General features: G+C 44.5%; 2 protein-coding genes across 2 annotated transcripts; one reads left to right on the forward strand and one right to left on the reverse strand.

Moving 5' to 3' along the window:
* Positions 1-1,001: 1,001 nt before the first annotated feature.
* Positions 1,002-2,606, forward strand: ankrd63 (ankyrin repeat domain 63; the record flags this gene model as incomplete). Its single annotated transcript, XM_080850183.1, has 1 exon — positions 1,002-2,606. The coding sequence occupies one exon, from the start codon at positions 1,002-1,004 to the stop codon at positions 2,604-2,606; it is 1,605 nt and encodes a 534-aa protein (XP_080706309.1).
* Positions 2,607-4,478: 1,872 nt separating this feature from the next.
* On the reverse strand, positions 4,479-19,827 carry pak6 (p21 (RAC1) activated kinase 6; the record flags this gene model as incomplete). Its single annotated transcript, XM_080849655.1, has 8 exons — positions 4,479-4,646; positions 4,872-5,006; positions 7,665-7,790; positions 9,015-9,141; positions 10,923-11,056; positions 12,224-12,766; positions 14,656-15,366; positions 19,624-19,827. The coding sequence occupies 8 exons, from the start codon at positions 19,825-19,827 to the stop codon at positions 4,479-4,481; spliced, it is 2,148 nt and encodes a 715-aa protein (XP_080705781.1).
* Between the last annotated feature and the right edge of the window lie 279 nt (positions 19,828-20,106).

The following is a 20,106-nucleotide window of genomic DNA, read 5'->3' on the forward strand; positions in this document are numbered from 1 at the left end:
CAATATCGACTTGACCCCCCCAATAGAGCACCGTAGTTAAAACATGAACTAACATAGAAGTTAAACAGTCTGAAAATCAATACTGATGTGTGCTCTTTTGAATAAACAGCTGGTAGAGTGGTGAGTACTGTAGAGTGCTGTGGAAAGGCTGACATTTTGCAACAGACGGATTGGAAATGGAAATTTCACCACATGTTCATTCTTTCTACACGTGCCTCTCTGGGACGGCCACATGAGTTTGAACGAAGAGAGAGAGTAAAATAATGTTCACCTGGATAACAGAGAGAAGGCAAAGAGTGAAATGGAGAGAGAGGAGGGGAAGACAAAAGGGAGCAAGAGCGAAACAGACAAAGAGAGAGAAACAAATGCAAAGACGAAGACGCAAATATATTTAGCATATTATTTCTCACTGCCTCTCTGCCACTGCCTTTTTCTTCCAGTGTAGAGATAGAAATGATGAAACCCATGTTTACAATAATAATTTTCACTGAGTAATTATCCACCATGCTGTATGTTTTGAACAGTGTATTTCTTCTCTTGGAGAGGGATGAGATTTTGAATGGAAGCAGAAAGCAGCATCACGGTCCTCAGATGACTGTTTCCCTGGCAACACAGAGCAAGCGCAAGCTTGTGTATGTGTGTGTGTGTGTGTGTGTGTGTGTGTGTGTGTGTGTGTGTGTGTGTGTGTGTGTGTGTGTGTGTGTGTGTGTGTGTGTGAGTGTCTGTGTGTGGAGGGTGGGAGGGTAGCAGAGAGAGGGAGGTATAAAACCAGTGAGCACTCCTCGATAAGGCTCACAATTCTTAGCTCACTGCCAACTCTCTGAGAGAGTAACAGACAAAGAGACGGAGAAAAAGAATAGAGAGGAGTAGAGAAACAGATAGATTTAGAAAGAAAGACTGATCAGAAACAGAACTCTTTATTTACTCTGAGAGACCTCAGAATTTACTCTGAGCACAAACCTTCTAGCCACAAGGCTTCTCTGTTGAAGAGGTGGTTCAGTATGCTCCGACCAAAGGACCTGTGCCAGGGCTCTGGCACCAAGACCTTCCTGGACGCCATGAACAGCGGCAAGCTGCACCTGGCCCGCTTCGTGCTGGATGCGCTGGACGGCCGCATCATCAACTCCAAGACGGAGAGTGGCCGCACGCCACTGATGTTCGCTGCCAGTCTGCAGGACTCCTCCGCCAGGTCAAAGTTCACCCAGCTGCTGCTGGAGAAAGGGGCAGACGTGAACGTGAAAGACGAGCAAGGTCGCACCGCCCTCAGCCTCGCCTGTGAGCTGGGCTACCTGGACGTCGTCAAGGTGCTGGTCCAGTTCAACGCCGACCCCGAGATCACGGACACCTGGGGGAACAGCGCCCTCATGTACGCTGCCTTTACCGGGCACAACCAGGTGCTCGAGTTCCTGGTCCGAGCCTTCAAGAGGCTGGGGCTGCGACTGGACCTCACAAACCGGGCCGGGCACTCTGCCATTCATGTAGCCAACTACTTTGGGCACAGCCAGTGTGTCCAGGCACTGAATGGGCCTGGGAGGAAAGAGACGGGACTGGGTTTGGGGGATTCTTGTAAAGACCAAGATGGGGAGCCACAGCGGCCAAACAAACTCCCTAAACAGGTTCTTGAAAGGTTCTCCAAGCAGTTTCACAGTAAAAACGAGGAGCCACTGCCAGCGCTGTTCCAGAGACAGGTACATGTTAGGGACACTGGGTTTCAGACCCGCTTCAAGCGCCAGCCCCCTTCCCCAGAGAGACTGGCAAATGGCCAGTGCCTAAGCAGCCCTTCCAAAAACGGCTTTAGAGAAGAAGATCAGAACACTTTATTTAACACCAAACAGATCCAGAACTCTATGCTGAGGGACACCAGGGTGGGGAAAACCACAGACTTCAGTCAAGAGAGAGGCACAAGACATGACTTGGGGGACAGACAGGAGGGGAATGGGCACGTTCCCCTCTGGGGCAAAGCCAAGTCATTTAATCTAGAGCTCCTTACTGCCAGAAAACAGTCCTATCAGGGTGATGTGCAGGACTTGCGCCATTCTGCCAGCAAGTTCAAGCGAGCTTCGCTGCAGGACGAGAAAACTTTGATGAAGATCGAGTACCTTGAAAAGATACACAAGACCCGTCAGTCTGCTAACAATAAGGACAACCCTATTAAACTGGCGCCACTTTCAAATGACACCAGTCACTTTCAAGAAGAAAACACCAGCGATGACGACGATTCAAAAACAGACAGGAAGGAGGCTAAAGGCGGGTCTTTTTTAATGAGAAGGGATGCACTCAAACGCGGCAGCATTCCACAGGTCGCGCGACAGAATAAGCTTCTCCTCCACCGAGAAGAAATTCAGCCGGAAAAAATCGCCGTCCGTCCGCCAGGATACATCGGCCTTGGTACCAGGTTACTTAGGCGCTTCACTGCCCCAGAATTCATGAGATTCGCGTTGAGAGACTGTTCGTTGGGAAATGGCAAAGGGAAGATTTCGCGGTCGGAGACCTTTCCCCTGTCACACACACACCAGAGAGTCAGCAGTCAGCCGAGCGTTGACAGCATCAGCGGCGTGAGGTGTGAGTTTGAGGGCAGTCCGCGGAGTATCACTAATAATAACTAATTCGAATTAACCTGTCAAGTTTTGTACCATGAGCAATGCAAGTGTGTGTTTGCAGATGGCTACATCATATGCTGTATGGCTTGATCTTGAATCACTAACCGTTTTTGCAGTGCCATGTCATGCTTTGCAGTGTCATGCCATGCTTTTTAACAGGTGTTAAAGCCTTGTAATGCTACTATGACTATTCTTCGCACAGGATGAATAATGTGGTGCGCTTAATGTCTGGAATACATATCATAGGCATACTGCAGTTGGTATCATGTATTGTATATATGCATTAGTTGATCAAGCAACGTGATACACAATAAAATCGATTCAAACGACCCGTTTTGTCTTTGCTCAACTGTGGTGAAACTGGTGCACTATTAGAAAAAAAGATATGTTCACCTGATCCTGATTCACAGAGGAAAATTAAGGGTGGGTGGTGGTGTGGTGTGGGGTGGTCTAACTCAGTGAAAATAAAGCTACTTACCAAGTAGCCCTTGAATATTTAATATGCATAATTTATTCATTTTTACAAAATTAAAATAATGCTTTTCTCTTCATGAATGACCTACATACAAATACAACCATGAAATGTATTCTGGGAGGAATACAAAGGTGATGTGCAATGTGATCTCAGCTGGTGAGCTCCTTTAGCATCATGTACCAAGCCCGTGTGCTTTATCTAGATGCAAACCAAATGCAGAAAACAGTCTCACAATGTTTTTTTGTTGTTGTTTCAGTAGCAATACACACATCCTTTAAAAAAAGCTATCACAGTACCACTGATAGGATGCTCAGCTAACAACATAAACAAAATGCATCCCAGACGTAAAAACTCACACTTTCCAATTAAAGTCAATTAAAATAACATATTAGTGATAATAAGTTCTCTTTTACCTTATTCGGCTACAGCTGTCTTAATGATTTTGAAATGTACATCACTTGACCTTCACCTTGAGAGGTCAAGGTGCCATATTAAAAATATCACATCATACAAACATATTTTTAGTTTGGAAAAGTAGGTTGGAGGGACCACTTTTAGGGAATAGATCTAACAATAAAATCATAATAATCTCTCATTAAAAAAAATCTGCAATCACTGCAGTAGAGTGAACAACATCTTCCACAATGGTCGTTGACAACAAAGCAGAATCATTTTTCTTCAAACATGGGAAACTTTTTTTCTGCGCATTCAGTTTCAAGCGAAATGTGCCCCTGATTTGATCATGCATGTCATATGCAGAGGATGTCCGAATCATCAGCATGGCATTCGGAGGAGCACGAGGAAAACTCTTCATGATCCACTGCAGAGCAGAGCAAGTCACTTTAACATCTTTGCAGAGTTAGAAAATAAAATAAATAAAACAACAGCCTAAATAACATGATCAACTTAATAGATAAGAAAAACAATGATGGCTCAGTGGAGCATTTGAAAAGAGAGAACCCTTTTTTGAAAACACAGGACCGTTCAGTAGTTCAGGGACTCCCAGGGAGAGCTTCCACCACCACAGATATTCACTTGGTGGGGAATCTTTTTGGGCATCAAGTTCTCCTCAGTCTTTTTCTGTCACAATACAAGGGAAAAATACTGTCTCTACAGTGTAGCCCACACACGCATAAAGTGCTTTCTCTTCTCATGTCATTTTATTTGATGACTCTGATGTGGTCTCTCCCCACTTCAACCAGTGGGTTGCGAAACCTTTGGGGAATAATATTTCCCCCCACAACACCATCCTAGAGTTCCCACGTGGACACAAACTCAACAGCAAAACCGGACGTGATGACCCGGCACACCAGAGTATGCCTGGCTGGTGAGCAGTGTGTGTGTGTGTGTGTGTGTGGTGGCAAGGGTTGTGTGGGGGAGAGTAGAAGGGTGTTGGATTGGCCTCAGCATCGGGACATGCGCTTGCGGTACAGCTCCACTAGGGGGACCAGGCACTGCGGCGAGCTGCTCTTCAGCAGGAAGGGGTGCTCAAGCAGGTCCGTGGCCGTGGCCCGTTCCAGCGGGTCCCGCGTCAGCATGCGATCCAGAAAGTCCCTCAGAACCGGTGAGATCTGAGGAGGAAAAGGCCACAGAGGACAACATGTATAAAATGATAGAGATGGCTCACAGAGATGGCTGTGAACTTGTATGTGTGAATACATACTTTGTATGAGGAATGGGTTTGTGTGTGTGTGTGTGTGTGTGTGTGTGTGTGTGTGTGTGTTTTCTATGTTTCTGTTTGTATGATGTGTTTTGAACGTGTGTGCTTCCTGTGGTCTACCTGTGCGTCCACTCACCTGATTGATGTTGCGTACGGTGGGAGCCAGCTCATCCCGTAGTCTCTTCATGGCTGCCACCGGTGTCTCGCTGAAGTATGGAGGCTCTCCATCCACCATCTCTACCACCATGATGCCCAAGGACCAAACATCCACCTGCCAGAAGAACCGAGTTACCAAAACAAGCCCCAAGAACCAAACATCTACATGCCAGAGGAACCAAGTTACCAAAACAAGCCCCAAGAACCAAACATCTACATGCCAGAGGAACCAAGTTACCAAAACAAGCCCCAAGAACCAAACATCTACATGCCAGAGGAACCAAGTTACCAAAACAAGCCCCAAGAACCAAACATCTACATGCCAGAGGAACCAAGTTACCAAAACAAGCCCCAAGAACCAAACATTTACCTGCCAGAGGAACCAAGTTACCAAAACAAGCCCCAAGAACCAAACATTCTACCTGCCAGAGGAACCGAGTTACCAAAACAAGCCCAAGAACCAAGAATCTATCTCTAATTTCAAGGATGAAACTTTCACTTGTCCTAGATGTCTCAGTTATTAAAAATACATAGAATGACACACATCCATCTGTTGAAAACACCTTGGTTAGAAAAGACCCCAAAGGGGCAGTGGGCACATACTCACTTAGTGAAAATAAGTGGATTACAAAACAGCCCAAGGACCACACGTCCACTTGCCCCAAACAATTACCTAACCTGAGTTACCTAATGCCCCACACTAGAAAACACAAACCTCTATATAAATCAAAACAGCACTCTAGACTCAGAACACTCACGCTGTCTCGATGACTAGCTTAAGAGACAATGCTGTGAAATAAATGTCTACATAACAGTTGCTGTTCAGTGTATTTATGCGTGGTTACTTAATATTGTTGAGGGTCACATTTGGAGAGCCCATTTAATTCTATTTTTAACCTAAAGTGACAAGGAGCGCAGTCCTGGCAAAATGGAATTTTAATGTGTTTTGATATTCAGATGTTGGACAGCAGGTACTTCAACTGAATACTTAGTGCTTAGCACAGACATGTCTTACCGAAGGTCTTACACACAAACATTATGCAGTCTCCTTGACACAAAAAACTTTTAGAGGATACCTTACACACACACACACCGAACGCACGGACGCACACACACACTCACACACAGACACACACACACACACACACACACTATGTACATATACAGCCGCGGAAAAAATTAAGAGACCACTTCAAAATTATCAGTTTCTCTGGTTTTACTATTTATTGGTATGTGTTAAAGTAAAATGTACATTTTAGTTTTATTCTTTAACCTACTGGCAACATTCCTACCAAATTTCAAATAAAAATATTGTCATTTAGATCATTTATTTGCAGAAAAATGACAATTGGTCAAAATAGCAAAAAAGATGCAGTGTCTTCAGATCTCGAATAATGCAAAGAAAACAAGCTCATATTCATTTTTAAACTACACAATACTAATGCTTTAACTTAGGAAGAGTTCAGAAATCAATATTTGGTGGAATAACCTTGATTTAAAATCACAACTTTCATGTGTCTTGGCATGCTCTCCACCAGTCTTTCACATTGCCGTTGGGTGACTTTATGCTACTCCTGGCGCAAGAATTCAAGCAGTTTGGCTTCTTTTCATGGCTTGTGGCCATCCATCTTCCTCTTGATCACATTTCAGAGTTTTTTTTATGGGATTCAGGTCTCGAAATTGGGCTGGCCATGACAGGGTCCTGATCTGGTGATACTCCATCCACACCTTTACTGGCCTGGCTGTGTGGCATGGAGCATTGCCCTGCTGGAAAAAACACTTCTCAGAGTTGGGGAACATTGTCAGAGCAAAAGGAAGCAAGTTTTTCTTCCGGGACAACGTTGTACTTTGCCTGGCTGAGGTTTGTAAAAGACCATAAGGATTGAACCAAAGCGGACTGGAGGGTCTCCTAGTTCGTCTTCTCTGATGAGTCCAATTTTCAGCTTTGCCCAACACACGGTCGTCTGATGGTTAGACGGAGACCTGGAGAGGCCTACAAGCCACAGAGTCTTGCACCTACTTGCTTCCTTTTGCTCTGACAATGTTCCCCAACTCTGAGAAGTGTTTTTTCCAGCAGGGCAATGCTCCATGCCACACAGCCAGGCCAGTAAAGGTGTGGATGGAGTATCACCAGATCAGGACCCTGTCATGGCCAGCCCAATTTCGAGACCTGAATCCCATAAAAAAAACTCTGAAATGTGATCAAGAGGAAGATGGATGGTCACAAGCCATGAAAAGAAGCCGAGCTGCTTGAATTCTTGCGCCAGGAGTAGCATAAAGTCACCCAACGGCAATGTGAAAGACTGGTGGAGAGCATGCCAAGACACATGAAAGTTGTGATTTTAAATCAAGGTTATTCCACCAAATATTGATTTCTGAACTCTTCCTAAGTTAAAGCATTAGTATTGTGTAGTTTAAAAATGAATATGAGCTTGTTTTCTTTGCATTATTCGAGATCTGAAGACACTGCATCTTTTTTGCTGTTTTGACCAATTGTCATTTTTCTGCAAATAAATGATCTAAATGACAATATTTTTATTTGAAATTTGGTAGGAATGTTGCCAGTAGGTTATAGAATAAAACTAAAATGTACATTTTACTTTAACACATACCAATAAATAGTAAAACCAGAGAAACTGATAATTTTGAAGTGGTCTCTTAATTTTTTCCGCGGCTGTATATACAGTATATATAAAATATATATAATTTCCTTTACATTCATATATTTGATAAACAGATTTCTATAAGCAATCTAATGTAGAGCAGTGTTTACCTCTGTGCCATAAGGTGATTTAGAGATCACCTCAGGAGCCATCCAGTAAGGTGTTCCCACTAAAGACTTCCTCTTGGGGATATCTTTACTGATCTGGGCACAGAACCCAAAGTCTGACAGCTTAACCTAGAGAAGGAAAGCACATGGCAAACGTGTGGTAACTCACAAGTGCAGACACAGCTAAATATGATACAGCCCCATACCAGAATGACATACACACAAACATGAGATAACAGATAAGCGACCATAAAATACCTTAAACATTCAAATAAAAAGTTCATTGGTAATTCATTGGTAATTCATTGTTCATTGTTTAGTTCATTTCCCTTTCATGTTGTAGGAAAAGGGTTGTACATAACACGTGCTCAACAACCTGGCAAGCTAAAAAAAAAGTTTTTTCATTTTTATTAAAACATGCCTTCAATCTTAAGGGCAGACTGATCACACATTAATAAACAAAGAAATTACAGAAATGAGACATCTAATAGTTGATGACTCTCTAGGCTGTGATTATCTTGCTCATTGTGAAACAGCAGTGAGGCACACTGTGTTTGTCAGTGCCACAGTCAAGACAGCTGATGATTCATTTAGAATGGATAAGTGGCAAATGCCTCAGGCTCTACATGTGATGCGGAACAGCTTGACTGACAGCAGAGGAGAAGAGAAACACAAGACAGGCTGAAAGTCAGATAGACAGATAGACAAGGTAATAATTTCTTTTGAGATGATTTTCATTATGCCAACACAGTTTCTCCTCAATATATGTCCAAAGCCATTTCTAAGTGGAATGTCATTTTTGTTGTAACTGCTTCATCTGTTATGCTTTCTCCTTCTTCTCTATGGTAGCTACATTCAAATGTTTATGCGCTCAAATGTTAACATTATAAAGACCTGCTATGGCTTCCTTGCATCTTATTGCTTGCCGATTTTATTCATTTGGTAGGGCTTACTTAGGTGACAGTTTCTATAAAAGGCTTGATGCATTAATTGGTACATTTCACACCCATGTACATGCTTTACTGGAAAAAAAATGATAAAAATCATTGCAAAAATAGCACAATACAAATAAAACTAGTTTTAAAAAGTGCTGAATTCTAATTCTTTTTACACCCTAGATTCAGACATTTTCAGACTTGGGCCTAGATTTCCAGTCTGGAGTCAGTGTTTCATACTTGCTGCAGGTAGGAGAGCTAACTCACCCTAAACATGTTTAAAAGGTGTTTTAATTATATTTATATACTAGAGTATATATAACATCCTACAGTATACAGTACATACAAGCATTCTGGATTTCAGGAGGATTTCAGGTCTCTTCTCCCCTGTTTGCTGCAGGTTGGAGAGCACACTTACCCTGCCGTCCAGTGTGAGGAGGATGGAGTCGCTCTTGATGTCTCTGTGGATGACGCCCTGCGAGTGCAGGTAGGCCAGAGCCTGTAGCACAGCCTCACACACTGTGGCTATCTGCTCCTCACTCAACCTGCAGACAGCAGACAGGGAGATAAAGTTATTATGGAGAAATGCCTGCTGCTAGCCTCTGACAGCAGGCAATTGAAGGGGGCAAACAGGGAAAACAGGTGGCAATAGAACGTCCCTGTGGCTCATCTGGTGTAGCAGAGTGGTAACAACACCAATGTCATGGGTCATGGGTTCAACACTCAGCCCAGACCTGGAGCCCAGATGTTGATGAAAATGTATACTGCACTTTGCCGTACGGTATACTATGCTGTGAGTTGCCTTGGATAAAAGCAAGTGCTATAGGAATAACTAAATGGAAAACACACTAAATATATGATTTGTTTGAATCCAGGGAAATTTTACTTAAAAGATTTTAACTTTTCTATTCATACATACAATGACAAACAACACAGGTGTGGTACACATGTCATCAGTAAAGAGCATTCCCTGAGAATGGTCGTCTAGATCGTGGTGGTGTTTACACCTTGCCCTACCAGTTGAGCTACAGATACAGAAACAAAAAAAAATGGCAAGCAATGAAAAATGTAAGGACCAGTATTTTAATTAGCAGTCTGCTAGCTCAGCTTGGTCAGGATCGAGGACAACTTCATCTACATTTCGCTAAATAAATCATGGGATTGATTTTTATTTTTTTTGCCTTCTTCTTCATCTTTCAAGTGGCATCTCCGTGGGGATCGCAAGCTTATGATTAAATAATCAAACTTGTGGTCTCTCTTTCCTTCTGTCTGCTAGGCATTTGCAGCTTGACTATTTGACATAGACAGACCCTGACAGTTAACACAAACTGCATCTGGCCTGTGCTGTCATGTCAACTGTCCTCTGTAAAAGAAAAAAAAGCTGGCGTCTCCTTTAATGCAATCTCTCGATACCCGACTCTTAGGTCAATGCTTGCCTCCGATGCCAAAGACATTTCTCGCTCGGAATCGTAAACAGAAGTGAAAAGGGTGAGATAATTTATGCACCGTTAGCTGTTTCCTTTCAGCCCAGTTGAATGGGTTAGTTTTCTAGGGTGGAGGGCCTTGGCCTGCAGAATACATGCATAGAGGTTGCAAGTCTGAGATATTGACCTGCAATAGAACAAAAAGGCCTCTTTTCCCACGACAACCTAACTCGATTTGTCCACATGTCATTTCAAAATGTAATAATGCAATTATGTAATTAAATGTAACAGGTTCCCATAGGAACAGAGGCTGACAGTGTGTTTAGCCTGTCAGCGGGAGAGTCACAGGTCCAAAAACCCTGCAGTGGACTCCATGACCCCTTCACACACACAACACTACAGTGCCCTCTAGTGGTCATAAAAGCACAAAAATAAAAAAAAGACCAAAGTGATCGTTTAGCTAAAGTGTATTACTATGAGCACAACTGTGTATTACAGCACAACATATTGTTTCTTGATCTTCATTCCAATTCAATTGCATTTTATTTATATAGCGCCAAAACAATACAATTAATAAAAAAACATGAAACTTCCTGCTTTCCACAAATCATCACATGTAAAATATGACGTAAATATGATTTCCATACTAGGATACGCAGTGTCCATGTGGCATACTGTAATGTGTATTAAGGAGCTCTCACTATGGGAAAAAACTGTACTTGATGTTCCCTTAAAAAAAAAATCCTTAAATGTTACAGATTTCTATTCCTTCCTCCTATTCCTTCTATTCCTAGAGAAGAGGCTTTAATGCCTCTATACCTAACAGGACGTCCTACTTAAATCCCTGTAATGTAATGTTTCTAACTGAATCTGACTGTGGGACCAGTAGATGGAGGCTGTACCTGGTCTCAGAGACGATGTTGGTGAGAGCTCCTCCCTGCAGGTACTCCATGATGACCCACAGCTCCTCCTCCACCAGAGCGCTCTTGAACATCTCCACCACGTTTTTGTGCTGGTAGTCCCTCATGATGACCACCTGAGAAACAATTAAGAAGCCACCTGAAACGGCCTGTTTTACTATTACAATGTTTTACTATTTTACAATGACAAAGTTATGGTTCATTTGGTGTGCTGCCAACTGTTTTACAGCACTCATAAATTTAAGTTAAGAGAATGTGCCGAGAGGATTAAAAACATTTCTTGAGATGAGTTGCTGAGAATTGGAAATTATATTTGGGTGCTGTTAAGTAATTGGAATGAGACTTGGAGTGTGACAGAAAGGAATTCATACGAATTTTGCACAGCTCTTGTGAGTCGTTCCTAGGGGGCGAATACAATTATTTATTCATCATCACAACAGCATAAAACAGCCAAACCTTCAGGTGTAAGTGGATTTAAATGGTTTAAATTTCCATCTCACATGAGAAAATGATTACTTTTAGGGCCACATATTTAAAGTTCTCCTTACTGAGACATGCTGCAGAGATGCCAGAGGAGGTATTCTAGGTGCTCTGGGCGGGAGGATGCTTGGACCAGAAGTAAACACCACACAGCATTACACTTGACATGGCGCCCTTTTCAAATTTAATAACTAGGTCACCAAGGCCCACTCCAAATTCCATTTAGAAACCTTAGGGTTATGAGCCAGTGAAATGCATTACATTAGATGCATTACAAAAGCACCCAGTAAGTACTGTGGAATTTATCTGATGATTTGGATAACCGTTCTTTTACACAAAGTCCTTTTAGAGGAAAACAATAAAACCAAAAAATAAATCTTTCAAACTAATCTGTCAACAAGATTGTCAAATCATTGCATCTAAATTTGCAATCATGCCATTACACATGTCCTAAAGTTACAAGCTTAGTTAACACCACACACATTCATTTCAATGATTTATGATTGAAGTATTGCATTCCAGGGTGCAATCTCAGGCAGGCTTATGTAAACTTGGCTCTGTCTCATTACCACCTCTCTGTTGGGGTTTAGTCTTCTCTTTTTTTCCCTCTTGGCAAATTGGATAACATCCCATCCCTTTCTCTTCCCATCAAAGGTGAGACATTTAAATCTCCCAAAGGGGACATCGTTCTCTGGTCTGCTCTTCAATGCGAGTCCACGTCAGCATCAGCAGGTAGGGGATATTAAGGTATGAGAGGGTTACATTCTGTTGCCTTTTATTTTTCTATTATCGGCGTGTTCTACCTCATTAAACAGCAGCTCCCTCCGCTGCTGCCTGCGCAGGTCCATCATCTTGACGGCCACCTGTCTGCCGCTGTGCTTCTCGCGGGCGATGCACACCACCCCCGTCGAGCCCTCACCGATCTTCACGAAGTTGTCCAGGTAGGAGCGCGGGTCGCCCTTGTCCACGACCATCTGCAGCGCCGCTTTGAACTGCTCGTGGGTGACCTTGGGCGGGTCGGGTGGGGGCCGCGGTGAAGGGTGCTGGGGCGGGCGGAAGGCGGGCGAGCAGGTGCCTGGCGGGCTGGTGGCCAGGGAGCCCGTGGGCGAGGGTCGGGGCTGCGACGGGCTGTCCTGGCGCGGGTAGAACCCCGGGTTGGTGCTGGCCGAGTGGCGCATGTAGGGCTCCGGCACGCATGGCCGCAGGCTGATGTTGGGCGACAGGCCGATGGTGTAGCTGGACGAGGAGCGCACGGTCCGGTGAGGTGGGCGGGCGGCGGCGCTCATCATGGGGCTGCTGGTGCAGCTGGCGAAGAGACCTGGCTGGTGCCTGAACATGGCATCGGCCTGGGAGACAGACAGGGGAGGGAGAGAGAGAGAGAGGAACAGGAAGACAGGGGGGCAGAGAATGAATACATGTACATTTCACAAAGAAAGATTTTGAAGAAACAGAGATGTCAATCAGAGAGAGAGAGAGAGAGAGAGACAGAGATTAAGAGAAGAGTGCAGAGAAGTCAAGAATAGAGAGAGAGAGAGAGAAAGAGCAGACAGGACATAGACAGAAAGAAAGTAAGTGAAAGAAAAAGACAGAGATAAAAAAGGACAAGCCTTGGCACATCTCCCAGAGGTCTTTGCCCTCCCCGGCTACATCGGCGTATGGTAATAGGGTCAGACACCTTGCCACCTCTGCGCCCGCCGCCCCTCCTCACCCCTCTGCCACTCACACTCACCACGCCGGCTGGCCCTCTCACGCCAGCCCCGCGGGACTCTGGGTACACTTTGAGGCGCTGCCAAAGGAAAGTGTCGTAATGTTTACAGCCCCCCTGCCCTCCCCGGCTTAACTCCCAAATCATGTTTTATTACCTTGAGAAACTAACAGCTTTAATTGAGCAACCTGCCGCAGTGAGGAAGAGGAGGTGTTAGAGTAGGAGAGGTAGAAAAGGAGAGAGGGAGGGAGAGAGGGAGTGTGCCTTTAGGGAAAGAATGGAGGGGGGGGGTTGCATCAACACATCCTGAGATCTAGCAGAAACTTGTTTTCAGGAAAGATGGAGCAATGGGCCCTTGCATCAGAGTAAGCACGCAAGCTGCAAGTTAGTGCCTGCAGTGCTTTGAGGAAAATCAATACGGATATGTTGCCAATAGGTGAAGAGATTGCATCATCTGAATTTCTCCAGTGAAGCAATCATTGTATTTTGTGTCTTCACAAAAACATATCTGAGCTTCTCACACGCTTACTCAACCCCTTAGAAAAACAAGTGTTTCACAGTCCACAAACTATCCTGAAAAGGTGCTTCTCAAAACCATGGTTGCTACAGAAGGTAGCTTGAAAGTGCACAAATTGACACTGAGCAATTAAACTACAAACGTATCAGGAGGTTTCACTCCTGAGGTAATTAGTGTAACTCATAGAAAGAGCACATTTAATGATGTCACATCATCACATACATTGTGAGTGGATAATTCAGTTAATTCACAAGGTTGGATGCTTGGATGAAGTCAATACTGATGGTGTAAAAAACCCAGCAGCACCTGATGTTAAAAAGTCAGTCAACATTTATTAAAGTTTAAAGAAAACGTCAGTCAAATCTGACCTCCTTTTAACAAGTGTAGCTGAATTCTCTACACTAACATGGTTACGTAAAGACCCCCTAATTTAACTTTCCCGTAACGTTCAGAAGAGATGTGAAAACACAGCATGTTGTACCATAATCTTTCATATAATCGTGGTCCTTAACTTCCTGTCTCTCAGTGATGTCAGTTTTGTAGGACATTTCAATTTGCACAGAAGAGCTCTAATATAAGCCTACGGCAGTGTAGGAGATGTGAAGGGCTTCTGTATGAAACTTACATCTCCATATCATTGGTATTCATCAGATACAAACTACTGGATTAATGGTCACATTTATTTCCAAAAGTTCTTATCTATTGTATCTTTTTAATATTCTTCAGGTTTTTGTATCAAGGTAAAAGCCACCACAACAGTTCCACAAGACCTTATTTAGAGGGTTTTATCTAGAATCTGCAAGGTCCTTCCAAAGAACCCTTTTATTGCAAATAGTGCACAGGAAAGCTGTTTTCAGCCTTCGGACCTCATTACACTCTGGCTATCCCACCTGTCTGTCAAAGTAGCTCTGCACTATGTTCACCCTGTGAGTCACTCACATGAAATCCCTGCAGTATGACGCAGCCGTGTGCTAACTAAAGGAGGGAGAGAGAGAGAGAGAGAGAAGGTTCACCTTCAGGTCGTAGGATGAGTATGGCCTGACGGGGCTGTTCTGCTGGTGGACGAGGAGTCTGTCATTAGGCCGGTACTCCGGAGGCTCCCCCAGCGGTGGCGGTGGTGGAGGGTGGGTGGGTCCGGCCGGGGTGTAGAAGCAGGAGATGGGTCTCTGACCCGGAGGTGGTAGCGGCCTGGGCGGTGCCACATCCCTCCGTGCCATCAGGCGCTCGGTGGGGCTGCCCACATCCCCTCCGCAGCCCATGTACATGGGTGGTGGGTAGGGCACAGGTATGGGCGGGGGGGGCAGCGGGGGTGGAAAGGGTGGAGGCCCGAGCGCCTCCAGCGACGTGATGCTGACCTCGTGCGTGGACTTGGCGCGGGGCAGCACGCCGTTGGGCTGCAGAGTCACACTCTTCTTCATTCCCATGTGAGGCGTGCCGCTCTCGCTGTGCACAATCCGCAGCCGCTCCCGCTCCCGCTCCCGCTCCCGCCAGCGACCGTGAGGGTCGGCACCCCCGCCGTGTGGGTCGACGGCAGCCAGGTCCTCATACTGGTAGGGCTCGCCCTCGCGCTCCTCGCCCAGCCGGCCCAGAGACTGCGCCCGCTTGCGGGCTGACGGGCTGCTCTTGCGCAGGGAGTTAGAGCTGCTGACGGACAGGCGGTTCATGTCGGACAGCATGGCGGAGATGTAGTCCCCGTGGCCGATGAAACTCCCACGCACTATGGTCTGAGGGGAGGAGAGGGAGAGAAAGAATAAGGGGGGGGGGCATAGAGGACAGCCAAACAGATAATCAGACACAGAGAGAGGGAGGTGATAGGAAGACAGAAAGACACAGACAGACAGAAAAAGAGAGAGAGAGGTGATAGGAAGACAGACAGACAGAAAGAGAGAGAGGTGATAGGAATACAGACAGACACAGACATATAAAGAGAAAAAGAAGTGAGACAAATAGAATGAAAGACATTCATTGGAAGAGAGACAAAGACAGACAGCCAGACAGACAGACAGACAGACAGACAGACAGACAGAGGAAAAGAGAGTGAGAGAGTGATTTCTTGAGATTTGCGTGACACTTTGAGTGCTGCCAGAGCAGACCTGTGGGCTTTTGGCTTATGAGAGCATGTCTGAAGTCACTGCTCTTCAAAGAGGAGCTAATTTGGGAACTCTGAAATAACCTCCTCAGATTCTGATAACATAGGCCTCTCCTGAATCCTGCTCTAAAAGTCTACATCAGTACAATTTCAACAAGGAACAATTTCAACTCTGATATCTGGCTCATGTGCCTGTGCTTATGTGCGTGGACATATCACCTTTTATACAACACACGGCAACACAAAACGCTTTGCTCTGATACACAGATAACAAATGAAAGCACACAGGATCAATATAATAATATATAACTATTGAAGAGAAAATAGGACAAACAACAACAAACCACATTGACTGAAATCTATTTGGCAATTGACCTTTGACATATCAAATCTATCAGAAATCTATACTGAAATCTATTTGGCAATAAACTGTGCAAATAAGATTAGATTTGCAAAGAGTCATCTGAGCATTGGGCATAGTTCACATTTGTTGGCAGTTTGAGTATGTGATAAATAGCTGAGCATCCATTTAGGATCATTAAAATTAAGATCATTCAAAATGAGAAACGCTAAATAAAATACATAAAAATAGGAAAAGGAATGCATAAAAGCACATAAAAGACAATAAAGTCTTGTAAGCATTCAGAACTCAAGGGCTTCTGGGTTTAAAGCTGAGCCGTTTTCTACGGTTTTATTTTAAATGCGACACTGCAGTGCAATCATATCCTGAGGCTGCGTGATTCCAGAGATAAGAACCAAACGAATAGAAACGGTTCCTCTGGCTAAATAGATAGAGCACTGTACTAGGCATGTGAAGGTCATGAGGTCGCTTCCTAGAGAGACTTCACTTTCTAAGGAAACGTCAGCACTGTATTTCACTTCCAAAGAAAATCTCGGGAAACGTGCATTAACATACCGTACATTGTGCATTTTTGCAATAAAGATGAATCTGTTCCGAGTTTGCACCTTTCAGACTACAAGGATAGATAGCCTGTGCTGTTTAATCCGCAACGTTCAAGAATCTGATTGCAACAGTATTTCATTCAGCATGAGAACACAGAGCCATTCTGTGCTTACATCTATCTGTCAGGCCCCGACGCTTCAGAGGGAACAAATCACGCACACAAGGATGTCCTGACATTCCAATATTCCCTAAGTCTGATGCAACACCATTCTATCTCTAGGACATTCTGGCTTGCTGTCACCTCCAGCTACCATCAGGGTGACACAAAGCAGTGACGCACCGCAGCAACAACAGGGAGAAAAATAAATAAATAAATAAATAAAACCCTTGGCATGACGCTGTGCTTGTTAAACCTCTCCCAAAAAGTGCCCAGCAGTCAGTTACTCAGACTGCAAATCCACATCTTATATCACAGTGAGGTCATGCTTGACTTGAATGTTCCGGAAAGACTTTTCACCTCCACTTAGTGTATATAGTGTGGGTACTGTGTACTTAATTCTTAAGCACAGTGTTCTCTTTAAATAAGCACATTTCACAAAACGTACTTGGGGTTGAGTTTATGAAAATATGCACTTGTATGAAAAGTATTTAGGATTATTTATTTTTTACTTCAGTGCACTATAATAAGGACACTTTCTGGAGAGTACAACTGACTTTCCTGCGTCACTATCCGTCTTTCGCCCTGTTCTTGTCCTCCCTTTCACAGATGCTCAGGTGGCGTGGCCAGATTTCACATCTCACCTTGTCCTCTGGCTGAGACACACTTTCCCTTTGCCACTAAAGAAGAAGTGTGGTGATAAGAATATAAACAAATAAATAAAACAAAACACCACATCAAAATATGTGCTATGCGCTTTTGCTAGACTGATGCTCGTTTTAAATAGCTAATGCGGTTATATCGGCCTGTTCTATTCCACTATGGAGTGCTCCTTTGTAATATTGGTGCTTGTTTACCCTTTACTGTTTCCCCTCAGGACACTGCAGCACTTCTCAGCACGGTAGCAGATTATCCCACATAGCGCTGCAAATCCACATCTTATATCACAGCTCGCAGCCATATGCCTTACATATGTCTGAGAGCTGACAGGGCCGTTTCAGAACCTTGTGCGTATCCACTGTCGCAGTGAACAACATGCACTGATTTCCCCCCTTTTTCTGTGTTGCGTTGCTTTAAATGTGTCAGGAGGAAACCCTGGGACATGGAAGGTGAATCGCTACCTCTTTCTTCTTATCTCTCTCTCTCTCTCTTTTCACACACATGCGGCATATACATTTAAAAGCACAAAACATCCACACTCACATACACTCTCTACCTTCCACTTTCTTTCTTTCTTTTTTTCTTTCTTTCTCTCTCTCTTCCTTTCACTCTTCACTACACTCTCCCTGCCCTTCTGTATTCTCTCTTTCTATACCTCTTCCTCTCACACACACACACTCCGCTTTCTCTCTCTCAGATTCCCTCTCTCTCTCCCTTTTCTGTTCTCTCTCTCTCTCTCTCTCTCTCTCTCTCTCTGCTGCTCCTGCAGTTTTCTGTGGCTGGGCCTGCTGTCGGTGTGTAGGCATGGCGGATTGTTATTAATTGCCGGCGAGGAGTAATAAATCTTGCAGCCCCTCTAAGGACTGGCGTTGTGCAGTGAGTGGACACAGCAGGGTCGTTAGCCGAGCCTCATGATAGATAAGAAAGCAATATGACAGCGAGAGGGAGGGAGCGAAGGAAGGAGAGGAGAAGGAGAGAAAGGGAGAGAGGCAGAGCAAGAGACAGAAGATAGAAAGAGAGAGAGAGAGAATAAAAGGGGGAGTTTGCATATGTTTGTGTATGTGGGTTTTTGTGTTTGTGAGCGCGGTTTATGTGTGTGTGTGTGGGTGGGGTGTGTTTGTGTGTGTGTGTGTGTGTGCCTGCGTGGGAGAGAGAGAGGGAAGGACAGAGAGAAACAGAGAGAGAAAGAGAGAGATGCTGTCCTCAGTGCTGTTTTCTGATTACAGGAACTTTTGAGTGAGACGATGAAAACGATCCCAGGCAAGGTCCCGTTGTGTGCTCATGTGTCGCTGCACTGCACATTGCACGGGGAGCACCTGCTAATCAAAGTGTCGGCCTCGTCTTAATTGATAGCCTGCAGCTTTAATGTAATTGAGACAAGACGGCACAGTGCGTGTCTACAACATACTACATGACAGCAGCACAGCAACACTGATAACACACAGAAAACATGAGCATACTCCTTACTAGAGGCAACCCAATAGAAATGTGAACAGGCGGAGCAGTAAACAGTGAGTAGGGAAATCAAAATGTCATTCTATTTCTAGGTAATTAAATCAGAAAAAGGGGTAATTGAGAGGCAAGCATGACTACACACAACAGGCACCTCCAGACACCTGGCAGTTACATAAAAACAATCTGGGCTCCATCGCCGCCTACCCCAGGCACCAGTTGATGCTATAATGGTCTTGGCCCTGCTCAGAATCCCTCCACACTCAGGGAGTGTTGCACATTTACACTGAACCACGGTCTTACTCTTCCATATACAGTACTTATGGGGAAAACAAAAAAAAATACTTTAAACAACAGATAGAAGACCTCATGCTATGTGCCCATAGACATAACATGTCTATGTTTATACATGTACTAGAATATAAACAATGTCATGTGATGTGCACAGTGGGTGTGGCTTCCCTGATGCACTGGCATGAATTACAACAATATACTACTGATTACAGATGCTGTCAGATTAGAATATGTCTCAGTTAACCTTTACCCTACCAGGCAGATCAGTAGAGATTAAAAATGTCTCTCTCTGGAGACCTGACCTATAAAGCAACATATGAACATGGAACCACAGACTATGCAATCTAAACATGATAGTCAAATGTATAAACGTTAAGACTTCATCATTATTACACCCCTATATAAGTAGAACTGTATTGATGTACCTTCTTTGGTTTGAGCTCCACTGGTGTTATCCTGGATGGGTCGACCATGGGCCTGGGCCTCCTCAGGTTTTCTATGATGCTATGCCACTGGGTTGGCAGGCCCACGAAGCAGCCACGCTTGGCGTCGAACGACGTGTGGACCCGGTGCTCAAAGTTCTTTGGCGCCGATATTTCCGGCCTCTTCTTTTTCTTCTTGCGGAACATCGTCAGCTCTTCGCACGGGAACCTTGTCGGGATGCAAAAAGAGCTGCCTGTTAATCGGAGGTACGTGACGTGACTTTGTTGTTTTGTGTTTAGTTCAGTTTTTCAGCACAAGTGCCACATAGAGAGACACTTTTAATGTATCTGCAGCGGATGCTTCAGAGAAGATGAAAGGCACCCTGTGGGCTTAGAATCAGGCTCCTGTACCCTGATCAAGCATGGTCAAATCCATGAACGCTGTCACAAGCTCTCTCCATCAGCACACATAACACCAAACACACT

The sequence above is a fragment of the Sprattus sprattus genome (genome assembly GCF_963457725.1).
Source record: "Sprattus sprattus genome assembly, chromosome: 13".
Taxonomy (NCBI): Eukaryota; Metazoa; Chordata; class Actinopteri; order Clupeiformes; family Clupeidae; genus Sprattus; species Sprattus sprattus.